Source organism: Melospiza melodia, chromosome Z (genome assembly GCF_035770615.1).
Source record: "Melospiza melodia melodia isolate bMelMel2 chromosome Z, bMelMel2.pri, whole genome shotgun sequence".
NCBI lineage: Eukaryota > Metazoa > Chordata > Aves > Passeriformes > Passerellidae > Melospiza > Melospiza melodia.
The window spans coordinates 32,170,686-32,189,812 of NC_086226.1; the positions used below are offsets into that span (position 1 = coordinate 32,170,686).

At 38.5% G+C, this 19,127-nt stretch overlaps 1 protein-coding gene across 2 annotated transcripts in view; it reads right to left on the minus strand.

Annotated features, from left to right (window-relative positions):
• Nucleotides 1-16,420, minus strand: part of LOC134431835 (chondroitin sulfate proteoglycan 4-like) — a 28,492-nt gene extending 12,072 nt beyond the window's left edge. The window contains exons 1-5 of one of the 2 annotated variants that reach the window (XM_063180042.1): nt 16,267-16,420; nt 12,116-15,676; nt 10,794-11,264; nt 9,831-10,007; nt 3,977-4,175 (exon numbers count right to left, since the gene is read on the minus strand). In XM_063180042.1, coding sequence (XP_063036112.1) covers nt 3,977-4,175; nt 9,831-10,007; nt 10,794-11,264; nt 12,116-15,676; nt 16,267-16,395 — 4,537 coding nt within the window. In that variant the 5' untranslated portion in view covers nt 16,396-16,420. Of the gene's footprint in view, nt 1-3,976; nt 4,176-9,830; nt 10,008-10,793; nt 11,265-12,115; nt 15,677-16,266 lie in introns of those variants that run through there. The other variant, XM_063180043.1, reaches the window with a different exon arrangement.
• Between the last annotated feature and the right edge of the window lie 2,707 nt (nt 16,421-19,127).

Sequence of the window (19,127 nt, forward strand, 5' to 3'; positions counted from 1 at the left end):
AATCAAAACCATAAATTTATTCTTATATTACTCTGTCACACAAAAAACATACACTGGACACCTTTCACTCCTGGCTACCGTGAAATATTGTTAAGGAACACATTCAGGGCAGGTAGCTCTGGGTGCAGCTGCAGTGGAGCTGTGCAGGTTGAGCTCTGGGTGGCAGGAGCCCAAGGCAAGCAGCCCTGAACTGCTGAGCCTTTGCATAACAAAGGGCACTGGGACCTGCTGCCAGGGGACCAACACTCAGAAACATGGCAGAAGCTGAGGACTTCAGACTTTCGTGGCTTAGACTGCAAAGCCTTTTGGTCAGGGTCCCCTGTCATGGGCTCCCAGCCAGAGCCGTTACTCTGTAGTTGCACAATAATTAAATTAAGGATAGAGGCACCTGAGATTCTGCTAAGGGAAACCTGAAGTGAAGTCAGTGAGGAAACCTTGTTTGACTGTGTGAGTGTTGGGTATGTAGACAGTCAAGCAAGGTTGACTGGAGCCACCAATGAGAAAGGGGCTCCATCTCAACAATCAAAGTCTTGGGGGTATCAGTGTGACAGTCAAAGTGACTTCCAGATAAGCAGACAGAGAAGTTTCCTTAGCAATATATCCAAGATCATCCTGAAAGCAACTTTTTATCAGAGCCTTTGTATCTTAATTAGAATTAAATAAATTGATAACGCAATTAACGCATTCCCCAGGGAGAACTACTGGCTGTTGTTTTCAGTGAAAGCCAGACACCCCTAAGATGAAAATCAGCAAGAGTGCCCCCTTCTCTTTCTTCACTGACATGGTGGAGCTGAAATCTTAAACGTGGGGAGAAAATGACTCCAAAATTTTCAACTCCATTTATGTCTTAGGAGGGTCCAAAGCACCTAGGCAATCACGTTTTGGCAAAGAAGGAATTTGGGGAGAAAGGTAACTTGAATGTTCTTTCATTTTGTTTTATATTTAAAGGTCTGAATAAACTCTTGGGTTGCTTCCTTAGCCTCTTCGCTGAACTTCAGCTTCGCTGAAGAAGGTATGTTGTCACAGCTTAAACTATTTCAGAGGTTATGTGTACTCATAATAAACGCACATTTTTCCCTTTAATCTTAGGACCTGTATGTACTTTGGCACAAGCAATAGCAAAATACCTCCAAGAGTCTGAGTGGATTCCTGTAAAAATACATATCTCAGAACTGACAGGCTGCTTTTAAGCAGAGGTTCTCCATGTTATTCAATTAGGTAAAAAGACCAAAAAAAAAGGGAAACATTAACTGCTGCAAAGAATTACCATGCTCTTGTATTTGCTTTGCCCAATTTAGCCATAAGATATTGCTACAAGAATACAGATACTAAAAGCCAGAGAGTACCACATACTTTCATGTAATGATCATCATACTTTGCCTAACTATAAATTAATGTATCAGAAGAATCAAATGTGTGTTCTGAGATTACAGTTAAAAATAGATCTAGGAAATGCTCTTATATTAGCCAGGCAGCTGAAGAAGCTATGGAAGATCTGATAATATTGCTTTTATTTTAAAAGTTTTTATTTTATTATATATTCTAACAAAAAAGAACCAGCTGCTGATTCAAAAAAGCATGTGAGTAGTCTACTATTTGTACTAAGTTGAAAAATAACCCCAAATGAACCTGCTTATGCAACCTCTCTTGCTTTTTTGGCTAAGGCAGGTCAACTGCTTGATTGACATAGACGTTTTGTCATCAGCAGTGAGGAACAGAACTGCATCTTGAAGTTCTGGTTGGCTGGAGTATTTATCATTTTATCACAATTAATTTTTTTAAATGAGTCTGATCAGACGTGATTAAAATGACACCAGAAAGAGGGTTTGTAAAAGCTGCACTGACAAGCACAAAGACTTCATCAGCAACAAGAGTTCAATTTATTACTGCCCCTAAGAAAAATACTGTGAGGGTTTAAGGGCAGGGCCCATACTGCAGAAGTGAGAGAGAAGAACCCTAGAGTGAAACAATAGTGAAAAAGAGAAGGAATTCTTACGCTGAAAGAGGGATACAGAAAAGGAAAAGTGTGTTCTAGTTTTGCATTTACAGTGGTGATAGAACAATCAGAGATTATGGAGGAAAGAAACAAAAATCCAAGGGAAAACATGAGAAAAAGAGGAAGATTTGCAACTCACACCACAGAATAAGCAGCAAAATGTAACTCATAAGGCTGAGCGATGTGAAGGGAAAATTGAGAGGTCTAATTTAGGGGCATAAAAGCAAAGTACTTTCATTGGCAGTAAAAAACACACTGAGAATGAAGAGTCACGGCCACGTACAGGTTTAAAAACTGTATACTGCCATGAGGAGTAGCTGGAGGATGGAAGAGCTGCCTCAGCCAAGAAGAACCTGTGCTTTTGGGAAGGGTTGAAATGAGTAGGAAGAGTAGATGGGGGTACTTCCCAAAGGAGACAAAGTAGCCAGCACACACCTAAGAAGGAACAGAGGAAACACAGAGAAAAGGGATAAAAAGTTGAATGACAGCAACAACATAAGGAAAGGCCCCAGGTATAAAGAAAGGCCTCAGGTAAGGCTAGAGGCAATAAGATGGGAGTAACAACTACATTTCCAGCAACAGGTCAAGATGAAGGAGAGAGGAAAACCACTGACCAAGAAACACAAAGAAGCAAAATGATCAGAGTACTTCATGAAGCACTGGAGGCCATAAGGTTGAGCAGACAGCAAAGCCAGAGCAGCTGCAAGACCTGACACACAACCCAGGTAATTTTATGTTACAAATTTACTCTACACTCATTGGAAAAATTACTCCCAGTGATTGGAAAATGAAATTTTCTGTTCTTTTCACTTTTATTAATCAAGATTCACTCTCTAGGACTACATATGTGCATTTGCCCTTTCTGGAACACAGAGTAGATTAATTTCCCCACACTTACCACTGTCCTACAATCATAGGGCTTCTTACATGTCCAAGTCTCCCTTGGAACAATTTAAATAGCTTGGCTCACTTTTATCATGCTCTTGACCTTTTACTTCCTGACCAAATTATTTGAGCAGGATACTTACAGATCACCAGCAACTGATTGTAAAGCAATTTCAGCAATATATATGCACCTTGCCAGACAGTGCATCATAAGGCACAGTACTTCAGCCTCATGAAGACACACCATAAATCTGGAGTGACTTCTGCACCCAAGGGAGCACAGCCTGCCTCAGGGCCGGCAGGAGAGCAGTGTATCTCTACTACCTCCATTCCAAAACAATGACTTATTCCTTCTGTAGCAACTCCTTTCTTCTTTCAACTCAGGGAAGTAGTAATACAGCTGGAGCAGAAAATAGATAGCTATCACCCTGTGAAAGCCCTGCCTCTTCTGGCTGGAACCCCACTGGGAAGTTCTTTCCTGTGGCTTCCCATTACTACCACTCAAGGATGCATGAAGCTGCCCCAACTTCTTTTATCCCCCACATTTCATTCTCCCAAATGAAAATAAATCCCCGCTCTCTAGCTCTGGACAATAAGAGAAAGAGTCAATGTTTAAAGCTTAATTCTTTCAGAACCTGAAAGAGACACTGACATCACACAGATTAACCATAACTTCATCATCCATCACTGCACTATGCCAGGTATCTGTGAGACTGTTGGTCCATGAACAGCTCTGCATTGTTGCAAGACAGAAAGGCTTCAGGAAATTTTCGATCACAGTAGTCAAAAAAACGGATTTCCTATCTCTGAAAAGTGCATGGAAATGTTCCCCTACTGCAAAACTGTTTTCAGAAAGAAGGATGCTATCTAGTGAACCACAAGAACATCAAGGTTTCTCAGTGAGAACACATTTAAATAGACGTCAGACATCTTGTTTAGTTTTAGAGATAATGTATAACCAGTGTATAAATACTTCACATAACCAGCGTTCCAAGATCTTTGTGACGTTACAATGGGATCTTTAATGGATTATAAACACAAATATACTGAATAGTATATTCTGGTATCAGATGTGGTATTTTTGAAATCACATACCATTGTGTACAAATACCAGCTGCCCTTTAATTATGTGAGTCTGGGTAAAAGCTAGGATGCTCTTGTTTGGAGAAGACTTCAGAGCCAAGTGTCCATTGCTAGGTGGAGTAATAGAATACACCAGTTCTGATGGTGAGGAGTCCTTGTCTTCTGCACAGAGGTCATCAACAGTTATTTCTGTGACTGAACCCACCCAGACCTAGAAAAGCAAAAATAATTTTAAAAATATATAAAGCAAGAAAATGTATACAAAAGAAAATTGGAATAACAAGGAGACAAGGGACAGGGATGGATGACACGTGACTCCAAGAAAAAAGAAAGAATAAAGATTTGTGCTGTGCAACACTCAGAGCTACAACAGGTTTCCTAACTGCCCATCCAAATCTCTAATCACAGACTGGCATAGCTCATCCTGGCAAATAGTCTGCAAAATACAAGACCTTGAAATAATACAAGCCTACATTAGTTAAGAGTTTCAGACAGTTGGAATGCAAGTGCTCTAAATTCTCAGAAACATAACAAAAATTGTATTATGATAACTGAGTAAAGGAACTGCTTTCCAACACATACACATGAATTTTAGTGTCATGTATTTCACAGCAGGTAAGACACTGAATATGCTCTACTTTCACCAGCAGAAAAGATGAAAGAAAAACAGCCTGGGGACAGCATAAACTAATACAAATGGAACAGTTCTTGTAGCTGCACTATTTTCTTCTAGCAAAATGCACCAGAGGCCCTTTTTTAGTGCACTAAAAAACCCAGAGACACTCAGAGCACTTAGGGAGATGAAACAACCAATGTCTCCAACAGCTGCCTACCATTTACCAGGTTACAATTGCAGAAAAATAGTTAACTAGTTTTTAGAAAGATGGTATAAAAACCATTATTTACTTCTGGTAAAACTAAAGCTGGAGCACATTCTAAGTCTAATTTCAGAGGAGAGCCACGAGATCAATAAAAGAATTGGAGCATCCCTTCTATGAAGTCAGGCTGAGAAAATGGGGGCTGTGCAGCCTGGGGAAGAGAGGATTGTGTGGGGACCTCAGAGACACCTTCCAGTACCTGAGGGGGCCTACAGGGATGCTGGAGAGGGATTCTCTGACAGGAACTGGAGTGACGGGGCAAGAAGGAATGGGTACACACTGAAAGAGGGGAAATTCAGTGAGGTATTAGGATAAAATCCTTTACTGTGAGGGTGGTGAGATACTGAAAAAGGTTGCCCAAGGAGGTCGTGGATTCCCAAATTCTGGCAGTGCTCAAAGCCAGGCTGGATAAGGCTTCAAGCAGCCTGGTCTAGTGGGAGGTGTTCCTGCCCACAGCAGGGGGAGTTAGATGATCTTTAAGGTCCCTTATTTCAAGTAGAAAGGACTTCCCCTCTGGGTTTCATTCCTATCTGACTGGATAATTTCTTGTTTGGAACGGATGAGCAATGGCCTATTTTGTTCTTCATTTCTGCTGTATATATCTGGAAATACAGACAGAAGTGCTAACAAAGAACAATACATATTTATCTCAACATGAAGTGAAATTTCTAAAATATTCACTACATCAATATCAATTATTTTCATACACAATTTGTAACATAGCGTAAAATCTTAAGAGCCTAAACCTTTAAATACCTCAGCTTGAGCTTCAAAACACACTGCATCATTCCTCCCTGTCTTTCTAGGTCTAAGTACACTGAATAAATATCTGGTAGTAACATCCCACCAAATGGTTGAAGGGGACACATGATCCTTAACAAAGAGCATTTTATCTATACCAAAGCCAAAAATCATCAATCACAATTCACTAAGCATTAATGCCATTTTTTAACATGAACCATGAAAGAAAACCTTTTAAGAGACTGAAATTTTTGCCACCACACTTCAACAGAGGAAAGATTTCATCCTACATTGTGTCACAAAATATATGCCATGGAAAAAGAGATACTAAAATGAAGTTTGATTTTTTTTCTAATCAGAAGAAGTCTGAAAAGTAAATTTATAATGAAAAATACCTTTCGATTAACAAATAGCTATTTTCTTCCCTGAAATATGTATTTTGCTTTAACGTAATTACAAATATTAAATTTTGATAAAGAATTACACTTACGGCACAGAATGACAACTAACAGCACAGGGTGACTTAGTGAGTGGCACCAAATAAGCACATCAGTTTTTGTACTGAGACCTTTTAATTTGTCTCAGTAGTACTCGCGTAATTATTCTATGAAGAAAATAAAAGGTCACATATAGAATATACAAAGAAATAAAATTATAATGGACACATGTTATTACAAATGACTCACTAACTTCCAAGTTATTTTCCTTACTAAAGGAAAAAAGAATTAAAATTTCTAATTATAGAAAATCATTTTTTCTGTAATGTCAATATTTAATTCTGTTGTCTCAGCACACTACCACTTAATTCTTCCTAAAGTACTATACATGGCCTGCAACATGATCCTTGAAGAATGAAAGATCTAAGAGCTGAGAAGAACCACAGGGAAGCAAACACTGAGAACACAGCGGAGTGTTACAAGCATATTATTTTTCATATCTGAGATCAAAATCTCCTTGAAGAGCACCATGAAAACTGTATCTGAACCTCCATGATGTAGCAAGACACTGATTTTTCACGTGCCTAACATATTCCACAGGCATAGTCCAAAAAAAGGTTCATGACCTTGCTGATGTAAAATTATTTATTCTGCTCTACTTACAGGATTCAGCTCATCAGTATCTCTTGCATGCCACATATTCCACCAGACAGTCTGTATTCACATTTTAACATTTTAGAGAGCAATTTAGAGAAAACAACAAAAATAATCAGCTTAAATTTGTGCTTTTTTTAAAAAAAAAAACTAATTCTAGGAAAATATAGCCCTCTTGTGGCAACAGGAGAATACAGTCATTTCATAGCATTGCCACCCATGTATTTAAACACATATAATTGCAGCACATAATGCCAGAATAGTGATTTTCTTCAAAACATCCTTTTTCCTTTACCCATTCCCATTTCAGAAAAAAAGAAGTCCATAGAACCTGTGGAAATTTTAAGAAACTATACCTAAATTGCCAATAAATTAAGTTTCTAAATAAAAATACATCTCACAAATTTGTTGCAATGGAAAGTATTTAAATTAAATGGACTACAGAAGTTCTCAGGACAGTAAAATTTTCTGCATCTCAGATGTTATGTCATAAATTCTGAGCCAGGAAAAAAAAAAAAAAACAAACCAAAAAACCGAAACACTTTAAACCCTCATTGACTTCTGCTTCCTAGAAATAAAACAGAGAAAAATTCCCAAAATGGTTGGATGTCTGTCACTCTGAAACTCTCCCCATGGTGCTCATAACATTGATAGCAACAGACAAGGCTGTCTGAAGAAGGGATGTTATGGCTGTCTCTGAAGTGAGGAAGCTAGAGTTAGACTCATTCAGCATGTGTGCACACACCCAAAAGTTTCTTGCGTTTGGACAGAAGCCCAAAGGCATAAATTAAATTCCACATGCCCACACCAACATCACTGGCCTCTTCACCTCTTGACATGTACTTCATCACATAAGCTACTTCTCAGCAGCAGATGCCATAACCTAGCCTGTATTTTTAATCATTCAGCATTTCTTTCTGACTCTTTATATTCTGATCTATAAAATTTCTGAGGTCCTAAACTTCAGTCAACTCCAACAGTTCTAGTAGACTCCTGTTTTCACAGTAGCGGTCAGTCATTTTATACTTTTGTACATTTCCAACTCTACAAAACAGATAAAAGAGCTACTGAGTTTTTAAAAGCAACATTGTCTATCATTCAGTATCTAACACTAGCAATGTTCTTGAGGAGCACAGACTGTTTGGCTGAACATGGAGCCAGCCACCATCACCCTACACAGGAATGCCAATCTCATCTCAGTATTTAGGAGGACTAAGAAAAACCCATTTTCTTCCATCAACTGATGTTGTGCAAGTTTGATTCGAGGAAGATTCATCTCAGCATATTCCTCCCATCAGATAACTTGACTGCCAAATTTGTTTTAGATTGCACATGAATCCACCATATGTGTACATAATGGTAGCCACTCACAACAGATATAAACTTGATTTTTCAACAATAGCTTTTGCATGATTAGCAGAACCACAGGCACAAATGCAGCATCCTGGTTCTAGTACACAGACTGCCTCCCCAGCAGACAGGACCAGCTCTGGGTAGGTGAAGCTTTGTTAATCCTGCTCTTGGGAAGCCTAGATTCACAGATATTTTTAGAAAAATCCATAAGCTGCATTGCAGTGCACTACACAGCCTTAGATCTGTTTAACAGACTGCAATTCCAGCAGCTCAATGCCAACACTTTATTCCCAGCAATGCACCAGAACAGAGACCCCAAAAAACCTGGCTGAACATGGTGCTCTCTTCTCCGTGACTAGACAAAGATTGCTGCATGCTGTGCTGATGTCTGTAGGGTGCCACTGTGGTTACTTAAACCTGGGAAGATTTTGCTCTGTGCCACCCAAACATGTCAATGCAGTCTGCCCTTCTGTCAGCAGTCTCTGCACAGGGCAGGCTATCTTCTGTTGTGGGCATCTGCAGATTATCTGCCTTTCACTGTGAAGCTGTACAATACTTACACTACTGCTAATTTAAAAATTACGTGTTTTCTCATATAAAAAGATGCGAAATATACAACACAAGGTTACCATCATCTTTAGAGTAATACACTTTCCCTCTTCAATACACAATTAACTACATGCATGTTTTGGTACCACCCCTTTATAAACTGCAACACAGAGCACTGGGAATGACTGCAGCTTCAAAATATCCTGCTTATCTTCTTTCAAGCCTATTCCTAAATACCTTCTCCACGTTGATGATTTCCAGCTGGTTTACTGTGACCACTTAGCTGACCATGTTCATTTCATCCTGATTTTTGGAGTCACCTAATTTGCTTTTACTCATCAGATCTCAGATTGAAAGTCTTTACATGTGGGGAGCTTTTTGGGCACAGTGTTCTTACTAAAATGGTTCTCATTACTGACCGCTATCATAACACAAACAAATACTATACAAATACATCCTGGTTTAAATACTATACATAAACAAATTAATTAATCAATCTAAAAATGCATTGAAACTGAAGTGACACTAGTCTCTTCTGTAGTGGTAGGTAACTTTTCAAAGATCTGTAGATTAAAAAGTCAGCTATGGTCATTAAGAGCTAAAGGTAGCTTTAGATAAAGGTAACTCTAAAATTTTCTTCAGGATTTTCTGGGGGGAAGGCAGTTAAAAAAAGTTAACATGTTTTTTCTTAGCTCACAGTATCACACTGTGATATTGTAAAGTGATAGCTTCAGTGATTGGACTAATATTTTGATGACCCTAGATTTCCACAGACTGCATTATATTATTTGCAACTTTTTAAAAGGGAACCACTCCTGCTTTGTTTAAGTGATACCCAACGCCTAAAAAATTCTCTCTTTTCCCATTCTACTGGTTACATGTTCATTTACAGCCCTCAAGACACCTCAGCAAACAACACAAAAATATAACAAACATCCCGGTGCAAGCCATCCACCTTCACATGCCCTACATCAGTCCAAGAGACTTCACATAACTTTAAGATTAAAAGAATGCTCATTCAGCCATCAAGATGATCTTTACAACAGCCAAAACAGTTCTCCGTGTCTAAAATCTTCCTAAATACAAATAACCTATGTATTGCCTCCTTTCATGAGCATTAATTTCTCTAAACCCAAGGACTACTACCTATTATACTGACTATCCTACCAGACACGAGTCTGTTAATGAAGCTGCATTAAATGGCATCAGAATTAATGGAATTATTTTAACACTTCAAAAGGTTGACAAACATACCTGAAGAATTCGGTTTACTTTTACAACAGGAGCCTCATCATTTACTGCAGTAACAGTCACAAACACAGTTCGGGGTAAACTCTGTTTCCATAAATCTGTGCTATTAACTATCACAGTAAAACTGTCCATCAGTTCTTCACTGTCATCATGAACATAGTAGATTAATTCTTGTTCCACCTGAAAAATATAACAAGCTGAAAAACTAAAGAGGCTAGAAGAAAATAAATGTCACATTGAAAAACATCCTAGTCTTGGCTCTCTGTATTTATTGTATGAACATTTTGTTTATGATGTAATATGATTGTACCTCTAACTTTGCTCCATTCACAACAGTAAATTTTACTGCTCATCTGTCCATTCCTCTAGTTAGAATATCTTGCCAGTCTTGGTATTCTTTCCTTCCTCCTGAAGGAAAAATGGAAATCCAACCCCACTATATTTAACGTTTCCTGGAATCTATAAACTGAACACAGTGCTAGTAGTAAATGGTGACCTATGATACCATCTTGCTTCTTGGAGCTAAATTACTGAAAATTAGCACATTGTGCATATAGTGGTTATCTGTGAGCAAAGAAGTTACCTAAAAAAATTACTTTTTTCCCCACTTTTCTACTTGTTCACTCTACATAGCACTTCCTCTGGTCTTTTCAAAATGCACCCAAAGTCTCACATTTCCAGAATATCTACAACTCTGCCTGAATATGAGTGGCCCATCAGTCTGCTGTAGCTACAGTACATTAGTCTGTGCCAATAGTGCCATCAAGGAAGTGATTTGGCTCATCACAACAAGGCAGCCTCCCTCCCCACTCCAAATGACCAGACAGAAAAAACAGAAAGGTCTTTAACTCAAGGCCAGAATAAAGCTCAAACTCCTGTGTCTCACTACCTTTCACAAAATCTCACAGCTTTCAGCAAAGCAAATAATTAATCAACACTATGTCTAAGAAGATCTAAAGACATTACCTGTTTTCTGGTAAATGTGGCTAACTTTATTCCAGGGACACGAGAGTTTTCAACATACCCATGTTTTGGCTGCTCAGTTAAAATGAATTCACAGCTGAATCCTGCGAAGTGTCTACTAGAAATTTTTAGATAGTCTTCCACCAGGGCTTTTGAGCCCCCTTCAAATACTGTAAAGTTCTGTACTTCCAGTGGAATCATTCTGGGGATGATGTCTACAGAGATCTCTATTCCACTCACTGTTCTGACACCATTGGTCACATCCAGAAAAAAATGGTCAGAAAGACAGTCAGAAACTGTCTGCACATACTGAACTTTGCCCTCGTCGACATCTTGCTGTGTGAAGCTCAAAGCAGGCCTTTGGTCAGAACTGAGATAACTTTCTTCCAAGGAAAACTTCTGAATGTATCCATGCACTGGAAGCTGTCTTACTGTGAACACAATCTCAGATGGAGGACTATTTTCATGAACAACCTTTAATTCAAGAACATATCCCAAAATTATTCAAATGGAAGTGGGAGAAATTCTATAATTCTCTTCTGAATTTTTCACTTTAAATTCTGGGATTGTCTACCTAACTAAATTGGCCTTTACTTGGGTTACACAGTTCCCAAAACAATATAATGCTTTAAGCAGACACATGTTAAATAAAGGTTGCATGGGAGCCATTTTGCAACCCCAAATATGTTTTGTAAGTTTTTAAAAGGAATGTACTGCATAATTAACTACTGGCCTCACATTCTACAGATCCCTGCCTGAAACAAGGAATTCAGGATTTCTGCAACATGCAGCCAGAGCCCTCTCGCGGTGGCTCCTGGAAGGCTACACACAAAAATTGGGCAGAGAAGAATTAATCAAACAGAAGTGGCCTCGGGCTTGTGACTTATTTTTTTTAAATTTTGGATGTCACTCTCAAACAATTTTAACTGGGCTAGCTCCAAATTAAATCAAAAAACCCCCTTTCTTCCTTGGCATTTCCCATCAGCTCAATTACGACCAATTACATGGAGTACAAATAACTGTCATACCTAAAACAAAAACATACATGCAGAATCTCCAAATGATTATTTTCTTATGCACCAATATGTAAGAGAGTCAAAAACTATGGCCTGTATTTTCTTTAACATGATCCATTTTCCTTCCTAAAAATGGAAGCTTGCTAGTGCCAGTTTCTCCTGAACTAAGCACCCCGAATGCAGTCATATTAGTGGTAATCAAATGGAGTTAAAGAAGACAAGACTCAAACTAAAGACACTGCCAACGGCTAAAAAAACTGAGGAAAACTTACTACAAGATTGGAGGAACGGACAACACAGTTAACCTACCTGCAGTTTTCCTTTACTGATTTTAACTGGTTTTCCTTCTTCAACCAAGAGATTGTTTATGTTCACAATCCTTGGTGGCTGCTGATGACTTTCTGAGTACACGCGAACCTGCAGTCCAGCATTGAGATGGACATCTCCAGCATGGACTGTAAAGTTAAAGGTGTCAATAAGGTTGTTGCTGTCATCATGTCTGTAGGTCACACGTCCCTTTATCAGATCAAGCTGAGTAAAGGAATCCTTTAACACATTATTCACATATATTCTTCCATACTTTGGGAAAGAGAGTATCTTGTATGTAAGCTCATGATCATTTCTTATGTCTTGGTTTGTAGTAGCACTGAGGTTAGCTGTTGAAACCGTTTCGTCTTTCCCTTTTTGAACCAACAATCCTGTATTATTTACCAACTTAACATAAGGATCGGTGGCATTAACTTCCAGAAGCAAAGAAGTATAGTGCTTGCCATCTGTCACAAAAAGCACAAAACGCCCAAAATCTGCACCATGGTGTATAAACAGGACTTGCTTTTGTTCCAGGTCCACTTGTTTGAATTGGTAGAGTCTATGCAAAGTATCATTTGTTAGCACCAAGTCCCCATTGGAAATACCACGTCTAGTATATAGCAACTGTCCATCATCAAAATCAGAATCAGGATCACGATAGCAAAGATCTGCCAAAGTTAATAATCGCTGCCCATTTCTCACTACGTCAAATATCTTATCAACTACACGAACTGGCTTCTCATCATTCTTCAGCTGGACGGAAATATAGAATCTCACTTCTACTGACAAAGGTTCTACTTCTGGATCAAAGTTTGCCCCCTTTCCTGACTCTTTGCTGGAGGCTCTGACAAGAAGTTCATCAAACATGGTCTCAGAATCATCATGCACATACATAAGGCACTTATCAGTTATATCTTTATTAGTGAAAGTTGTAAGATTGTCATTATTCTCGAATGAACCAGAAAAATTAGTAAGTTTTAATTTCCCATGCTTAGGAAACTGTATAACTTCATATTGGAAAGTTTTATTATCTGGTGTTTGCACAAATAGTTTTGTGCTTGTTATTAATTCTCCTTCCCCTTCAACAACATTAAGGCCATTGTTAGTCAAAATAATGTTTCTGAAATCTGATTTGATGTAGACTTCAAAGTCATAGAAATTCGAATCCAGATACGTTGTAGAAATGAGAAATCTAAATGAATCATAGCCTTCATGGTACTGGCTGATTAATTCATATGCCACTTTTTGATCAGTAATATCTTTTTGGCTAAAGACTGAACCTTCTTTCAAAGGCTGGTCATTAAGCAGTATCTGTCCATTCTTTGGTAGGGACAGAAGTTTGAAATGAAGCTCATCTTCAGGTATTTCTAGATCTGCAATCACAGCAAACAGATTATCAGAATTGAAGTACTTCTTTTTTGGTTTTTCAATTTCTAGAGGAGCATGTTTCAATAGATTGTACCTTAACCATTTCACTCTGATTGGAAATGTGTGCTCTTCACTGATTTTGTTTCCTATGCTAACTTTGAATTTAAATTGGTCAGTAATGTTTTCCAGCTGAATGTCTTTATAAGTGCTACAGTATCTTACCCGATTTTGCTGAAGAGAGCGCTGAGAAAAAGAGCTGACTTGCTTCCATACCCCCCTTGAACGCTGCCTTTGGACCTGACCAAAGAGAGGTGGCTCTGTGATCTCATACCGTATCTCCAGTTCCTGGAGGACAGCATTTGTTTCAACTGCCAGATGCCTAGGTCCTATAAGAGCTGTAACACCTTGGAGGAGATTTATTCCTGAGTTGTTGACAACTCTGTAATCCAAAGGAACTGCCATGACACGTAACACGACAGTGTTGCTCACCTTCTCACCATCACTTGCCCTGAGAACTATCCTTGAGTTCCTGACACCTGTGTGGACAAAGAAAACAGTGCCTTTGTCTAAATCCTCATTAGAAAAAGTAGTGATAGCTTTTCCAGGATACCTTGAATTTTCTAAAAATCCTGCATCTGCATTCAGATTTCCAAGCACTGAAAGTCTGAGACCCACAGAATCGGTATCTTCATCTAGAACCTTTATCAGGTCATTAGTCAAACGTTTCTTTGAGTTCTCTAAGAGAAGAAGCAAGTTTCCCTCAGGAAGTATGATCTCAGGTGCATCATTTACTGGAGTAACAGTAATGCTAAACATATGCTGCTCATTTCCTTGCAAATATGGGGGCACAGTCTTCTCACTGCTGGCAGAAATGGAGAAATTAAAATAATCAGAAGTGTCCTCAGAGCCATCATGAACATACAGAATCTTCCCTTGCCACACATCCTGCATAGTAAATGTATTTACCTCCTGCAATGGTTCAACATTCAGTTTCAAGTGTCCATGAGAGGGTGGTTTCTTTATATCAAAAAGAATTTGTGACTGATTAATTCCTAATTTCTGAAAGTCTAAGTTAATTTTCATATGCTTAGATTCAAGTGAAGCTTGTTCACCCTCTAGCACAATCAAGTTACTCAGAACTAAAAGGTGGCTTTTGTCTTCCTTGCCCAGAGAAATCGAGCTTTCATGGGAAACGGCAAATAGAGGAGCTGCTTTCACAGGAGGGTTCTTTTCAGCCGTCTCTAAAGAAAGATTTGCTTTAAAAGAACTTGGCAGTTCACATCCAGCTGAAATGTCCTTAGTTACTAGAACATTCTTCAGTGATTTCTTTTCTGAGTTGGCTTTCAGGTTCCTTAAGCAGCCTTTGAAGGATCCTCCTCTGACGTACTTCCCAGATACTGAGATTAACTTCATCGCTTCTGATCGTCTGCTGTCATCTACGCCACCTACAAAGAAGGATCCCTTCAGAAGGGGCAACTTGCTCTGGGGAGGTAATGACTTTTTCACAGTTTCTTCATCCAATGTTAGCTGCAAATATTCTGCAGTAAATTTCAGTTTGATGTAGTGCCAATGACTATCATTGACTGACCTATTAGAAGAAAGATGGGTTCTACTTCCATGTTTTCCAACATAAGCTTTAATTAAACCATCTTCCATTTCCATTGCAATGAAATCTCCTGCTTGCCCAGGCTGGTAAAGCAGCAAGCCACGTGCAGCTGAGGTTAGTAAAGCATACTCGAAGATTCCCTCGTTGTCCACATTCCATGATGGGAAAGAAATATAGGACCTGGAACTGAAGAAACTAATAGGTTCTTCTTCACCTGCAAAGAATTCATCACTGCACCCCACTGAAACTTCATGGATGTTTTTGAAGCCAGGAGAAGGTCTCAGAGGCATCAGAATGTCTAACTGATTGAATGACACACCATCAATACATCCTCGGAAACTGGGTAGTGCTCCAGCAAGGTAGGGAACATCAAGTTTACCAGGACCACCTATGTAGAATCCATAATCAATGTTTAATTCATAAAGAATTCCAGGCATTTTTACACTAGTTCTATCATGTTTATCAATTACCAGTGTGACATTATCATGTTCATGATGTAGTTCAACCAGGTGCCAAGCCAAATCATTCAGCTGAGATCTTTGCTGAGAATGCAGTACTCGTTCTCCCGCACCAAAGTTAATTCGCAACTGCAAGAGATAGAATTTTAAGTATAAAAATCCACAATTATCTTTTTCACAATCATACATTAAGACATAGTTAATATATTAATTTTCATATATTTTCACACTAACCATATAATTTACAAAATAGATTTGAAAAAATAAAATCCCAATAAAATTCTGTGCAGGTTTACTTGTCATCACAGATGTTTGAATAACTGCAGAAGAAGCAATGGACTCCACTGCAATTCTGCTAGAAACAGCAACTCCTGAGAGCCCAACTGAAAGTGATCTTTCAAAAACTTACCTTGCAGAAATACAATTACTCAGATCCAAGCATTTTCTGTAATGCTAACATCATCAAATCTGAAATGTTGCCTCTGCTGAACCTCATGCTTTGAACACAATGATCTTATTTTTAAGATCTAGAGATCTCAAAGGCTATAGATACATAACTGTAAGAAATAAAAGCCATAAAATTATCAATTATAGTAAGTGACTTTTCAATTTCTCAGAACAGCAACTTGTTTAGATATCTTGTTATAGATAACAGCCTCAAGAAAAACTCTGATAAGCACAGGCTACGCATAATTTTCAGCTACAGTTACAAAGCATACCTGTACATATCCTGAGCGCAGCTCCATTAAACAATAATCAGTCTTCCCAGCTGCAAGAAGAAGCAGTCCCTGTGGCTGGCTTGTTCGAAACTGCAACTGTAAGGATGTCTGATGGGATGCCTCTGCCATGTTCAGCTCCACAAAGCTACTACCATAAAACGATACTGAAAGAAATAAAGGAAAATAAATAGGAAACTCAATCACACACACACCCACAAAAAAATCTGTCTTTCTCAATCATACCCATATATATGTAAACAATTTATATTATTTTCTAGACACTTATTCATGTACAAATGAAAATAAATCTCAGATATCAAATTCACCTGTCCAAGCAGTTTAATAAGAGGCCAATGGCCATACCAGAATTGACAAGGGATGAATACAGGCCAGTTTTCTTATCTCCAAGAGTGATGACTGGAATGGTAAGAACCATGTAATTATACTGACTAATTTTTTTCAAATACTCCTTAATTTTTGTTTGTTTGTTTCAGGTCTTTTCCTGAGCTTGTCACACCCAGTCTATTTTGGAGTTGCAACAGAATTTCTCTATGAAGTATTCCTCTAGTTTCTCTTTGGACACATGTCCATCTACAACATGCTCTTACATCTCCATCGGAGACAATCTATGTCATCTCTGCAGATAAGACCCACAAGTCTCCTGCCACCTGTGACATTTTCAGATGTTTTCATTCCTCTCTTCCAGGCATAAGGGCTGCTAGCAGCATGGAGCCAGCAATGGGGGCTTCTATGCGGGCTTTAGGCAGACACAGGTGTAGGCTGTATAGGGGAGCTTTGGCTATGAAGGCTAGGAGGAGGGCTAGGCTCGCAGCTAGGCCTGATCAAGAAGAGTTTAATGTGGGGTGTTTCCAAGAGGAGTTTAATGTGGGGTGTTCCTCTTGTTTCCTGTATGCAACTTCCAACCACACCCCACCATCCTGGTGGCCACTCACTCAAATCTGAACAAGCCTCCTTCATCGTCTTCTCCCCTCTTTTCTGCCCTGAGGAACAGTAACATCAGCAAGAGTTTTCATGTGACTGCTCACGGCTTTTACCATCCCCATTATTGCTATTTTGGACAACACAACAGATCCAAAGACCAAATCCTCCAAAATTCTGCTGGTAACTTCCCTCTGACACATAAAAAAAAAATATATCAATCATCTACCACTTCTCCTATTTAATCCATTACTTAATATACAAAGCCCTGCACTCCAATGAATGCTAAAAAGCCTTTGGCAGCAAACTTTATAAAAAGTCTTTTGAAACTCTAAATCTTGGCCACCTTGCCACCTCCATCAAGAAAACTCCAAGGGGTTTGTAAGGAACTCTTTAAAGAGATCTTATAGACTCCTTCAAAATTGATCCATCTCACTTGTGCATCTTTTATTCTTTGTTACAATACCTACAAATTTGAGTTATGGATGTCAGGCTTACACTCCCCTGTAAATATTATTTAAATATAAGGATAAAATCTGCCACCATCCAGGCTTCAGGTACCAGGCAGTTTAAGCATGAGATCAGATATTACCCTTAGTAAGCAAGTTATTTCATCACCAAGTTCTTTTAGGTCAACCCCTCTCCTCCCCTTCCACCAGCCCAAAAAGGAATTTCAGTTTGGGATCTTCCCAATTAGCAGTAAATGCCACTTAGTTTAGCTTCTCTGCAGCAGCCATGCCCTTTCTGAGTGCCTCTATTATACTAGTAACTTAATCAACTGGCTGCATGGACCCTCTGCAGGGTTTTTGTTATTGTCGTACTTAAGGAGGATTTAGTAAGAGATTTGATTCCTTCAAGCTGATCCTTGACCTTTTTTTTCCAGACATATATATTTTCAAATTCCATCTGCCAAAGTTTATGATGCTTTCAGCTGTGTTTAGATCAGCTTGTAAGAACACCACCAGTTAAATATTTATTTTGCAGTTTTTAGCTTCATTCTGCTTCATTTTAAAATCAAGCATTACTGCAGAGGACTTTTGGGGTTTAAACGTTCCAGTTCCTACATTAGCTGTCCCCTTGCTTAATCTAATACATTCTGACAACTCCTATAAAGTGTGACTTTGACTCGGAACTGGATTCTGTGCAGAGTACCAAATCAAAGACCTAATTTAGTAGCTCATGCATGAAATAACAATCAATAATAGTATCTAAAAATTTGCTACAGGATATATAAGAATTCTACCTAGCTTTCCCAAGGACAAGATTTCAGCACAACTCACAGCCAGCAACAATGTAATATCAAATTATATTAAATACCAAGAGAAACACAGGAAAGATCTTTACATTACTGAAATACATCTGTTTCTTCCAAAGAAAGAGTCACCGCTGTGCCTAAAAAAACTGATCCCAAATGGAACAAAAAGGAATGCTTTCCCAGCAGTTTGCTTCTAGTTTAAAAGAAGCATTCATCAAAAAGCTCAAATATACCTTGCAGGTTTTAGATTAAATTTATAAACTGAGAGGACCTATTGTTGTACATAAAAATGTTATTCTGTGAGGTAAATAAAGACCTCCTCTTTAAAGCAAGCAGTGGAATAACATAACTAGAGAGAAATCCCCAGTATAAATACGGACTAACTAATAAGACAGGAAATAGGTTAAATAATTATATTTTTTTATATTATGCTAAATTCATATATTGGATTTTGGGGGAAGAAAAAGCAGAGAGATTATGGATTACTCAGTGCAATTTAGAATAACTAGAATGAAGCTGTGAAGTCAATGTTTTGCAGAGTACCATGGGCAACAGTTTGATATTTATATTATAAACAAATTTTCTGGAAAGAAAAAAAAGAAATTTAAGTTAAACCTTCTGCCTTCCATAAAATTCCTCAGTCAGAAACCATCACTGAAGGTGGGGC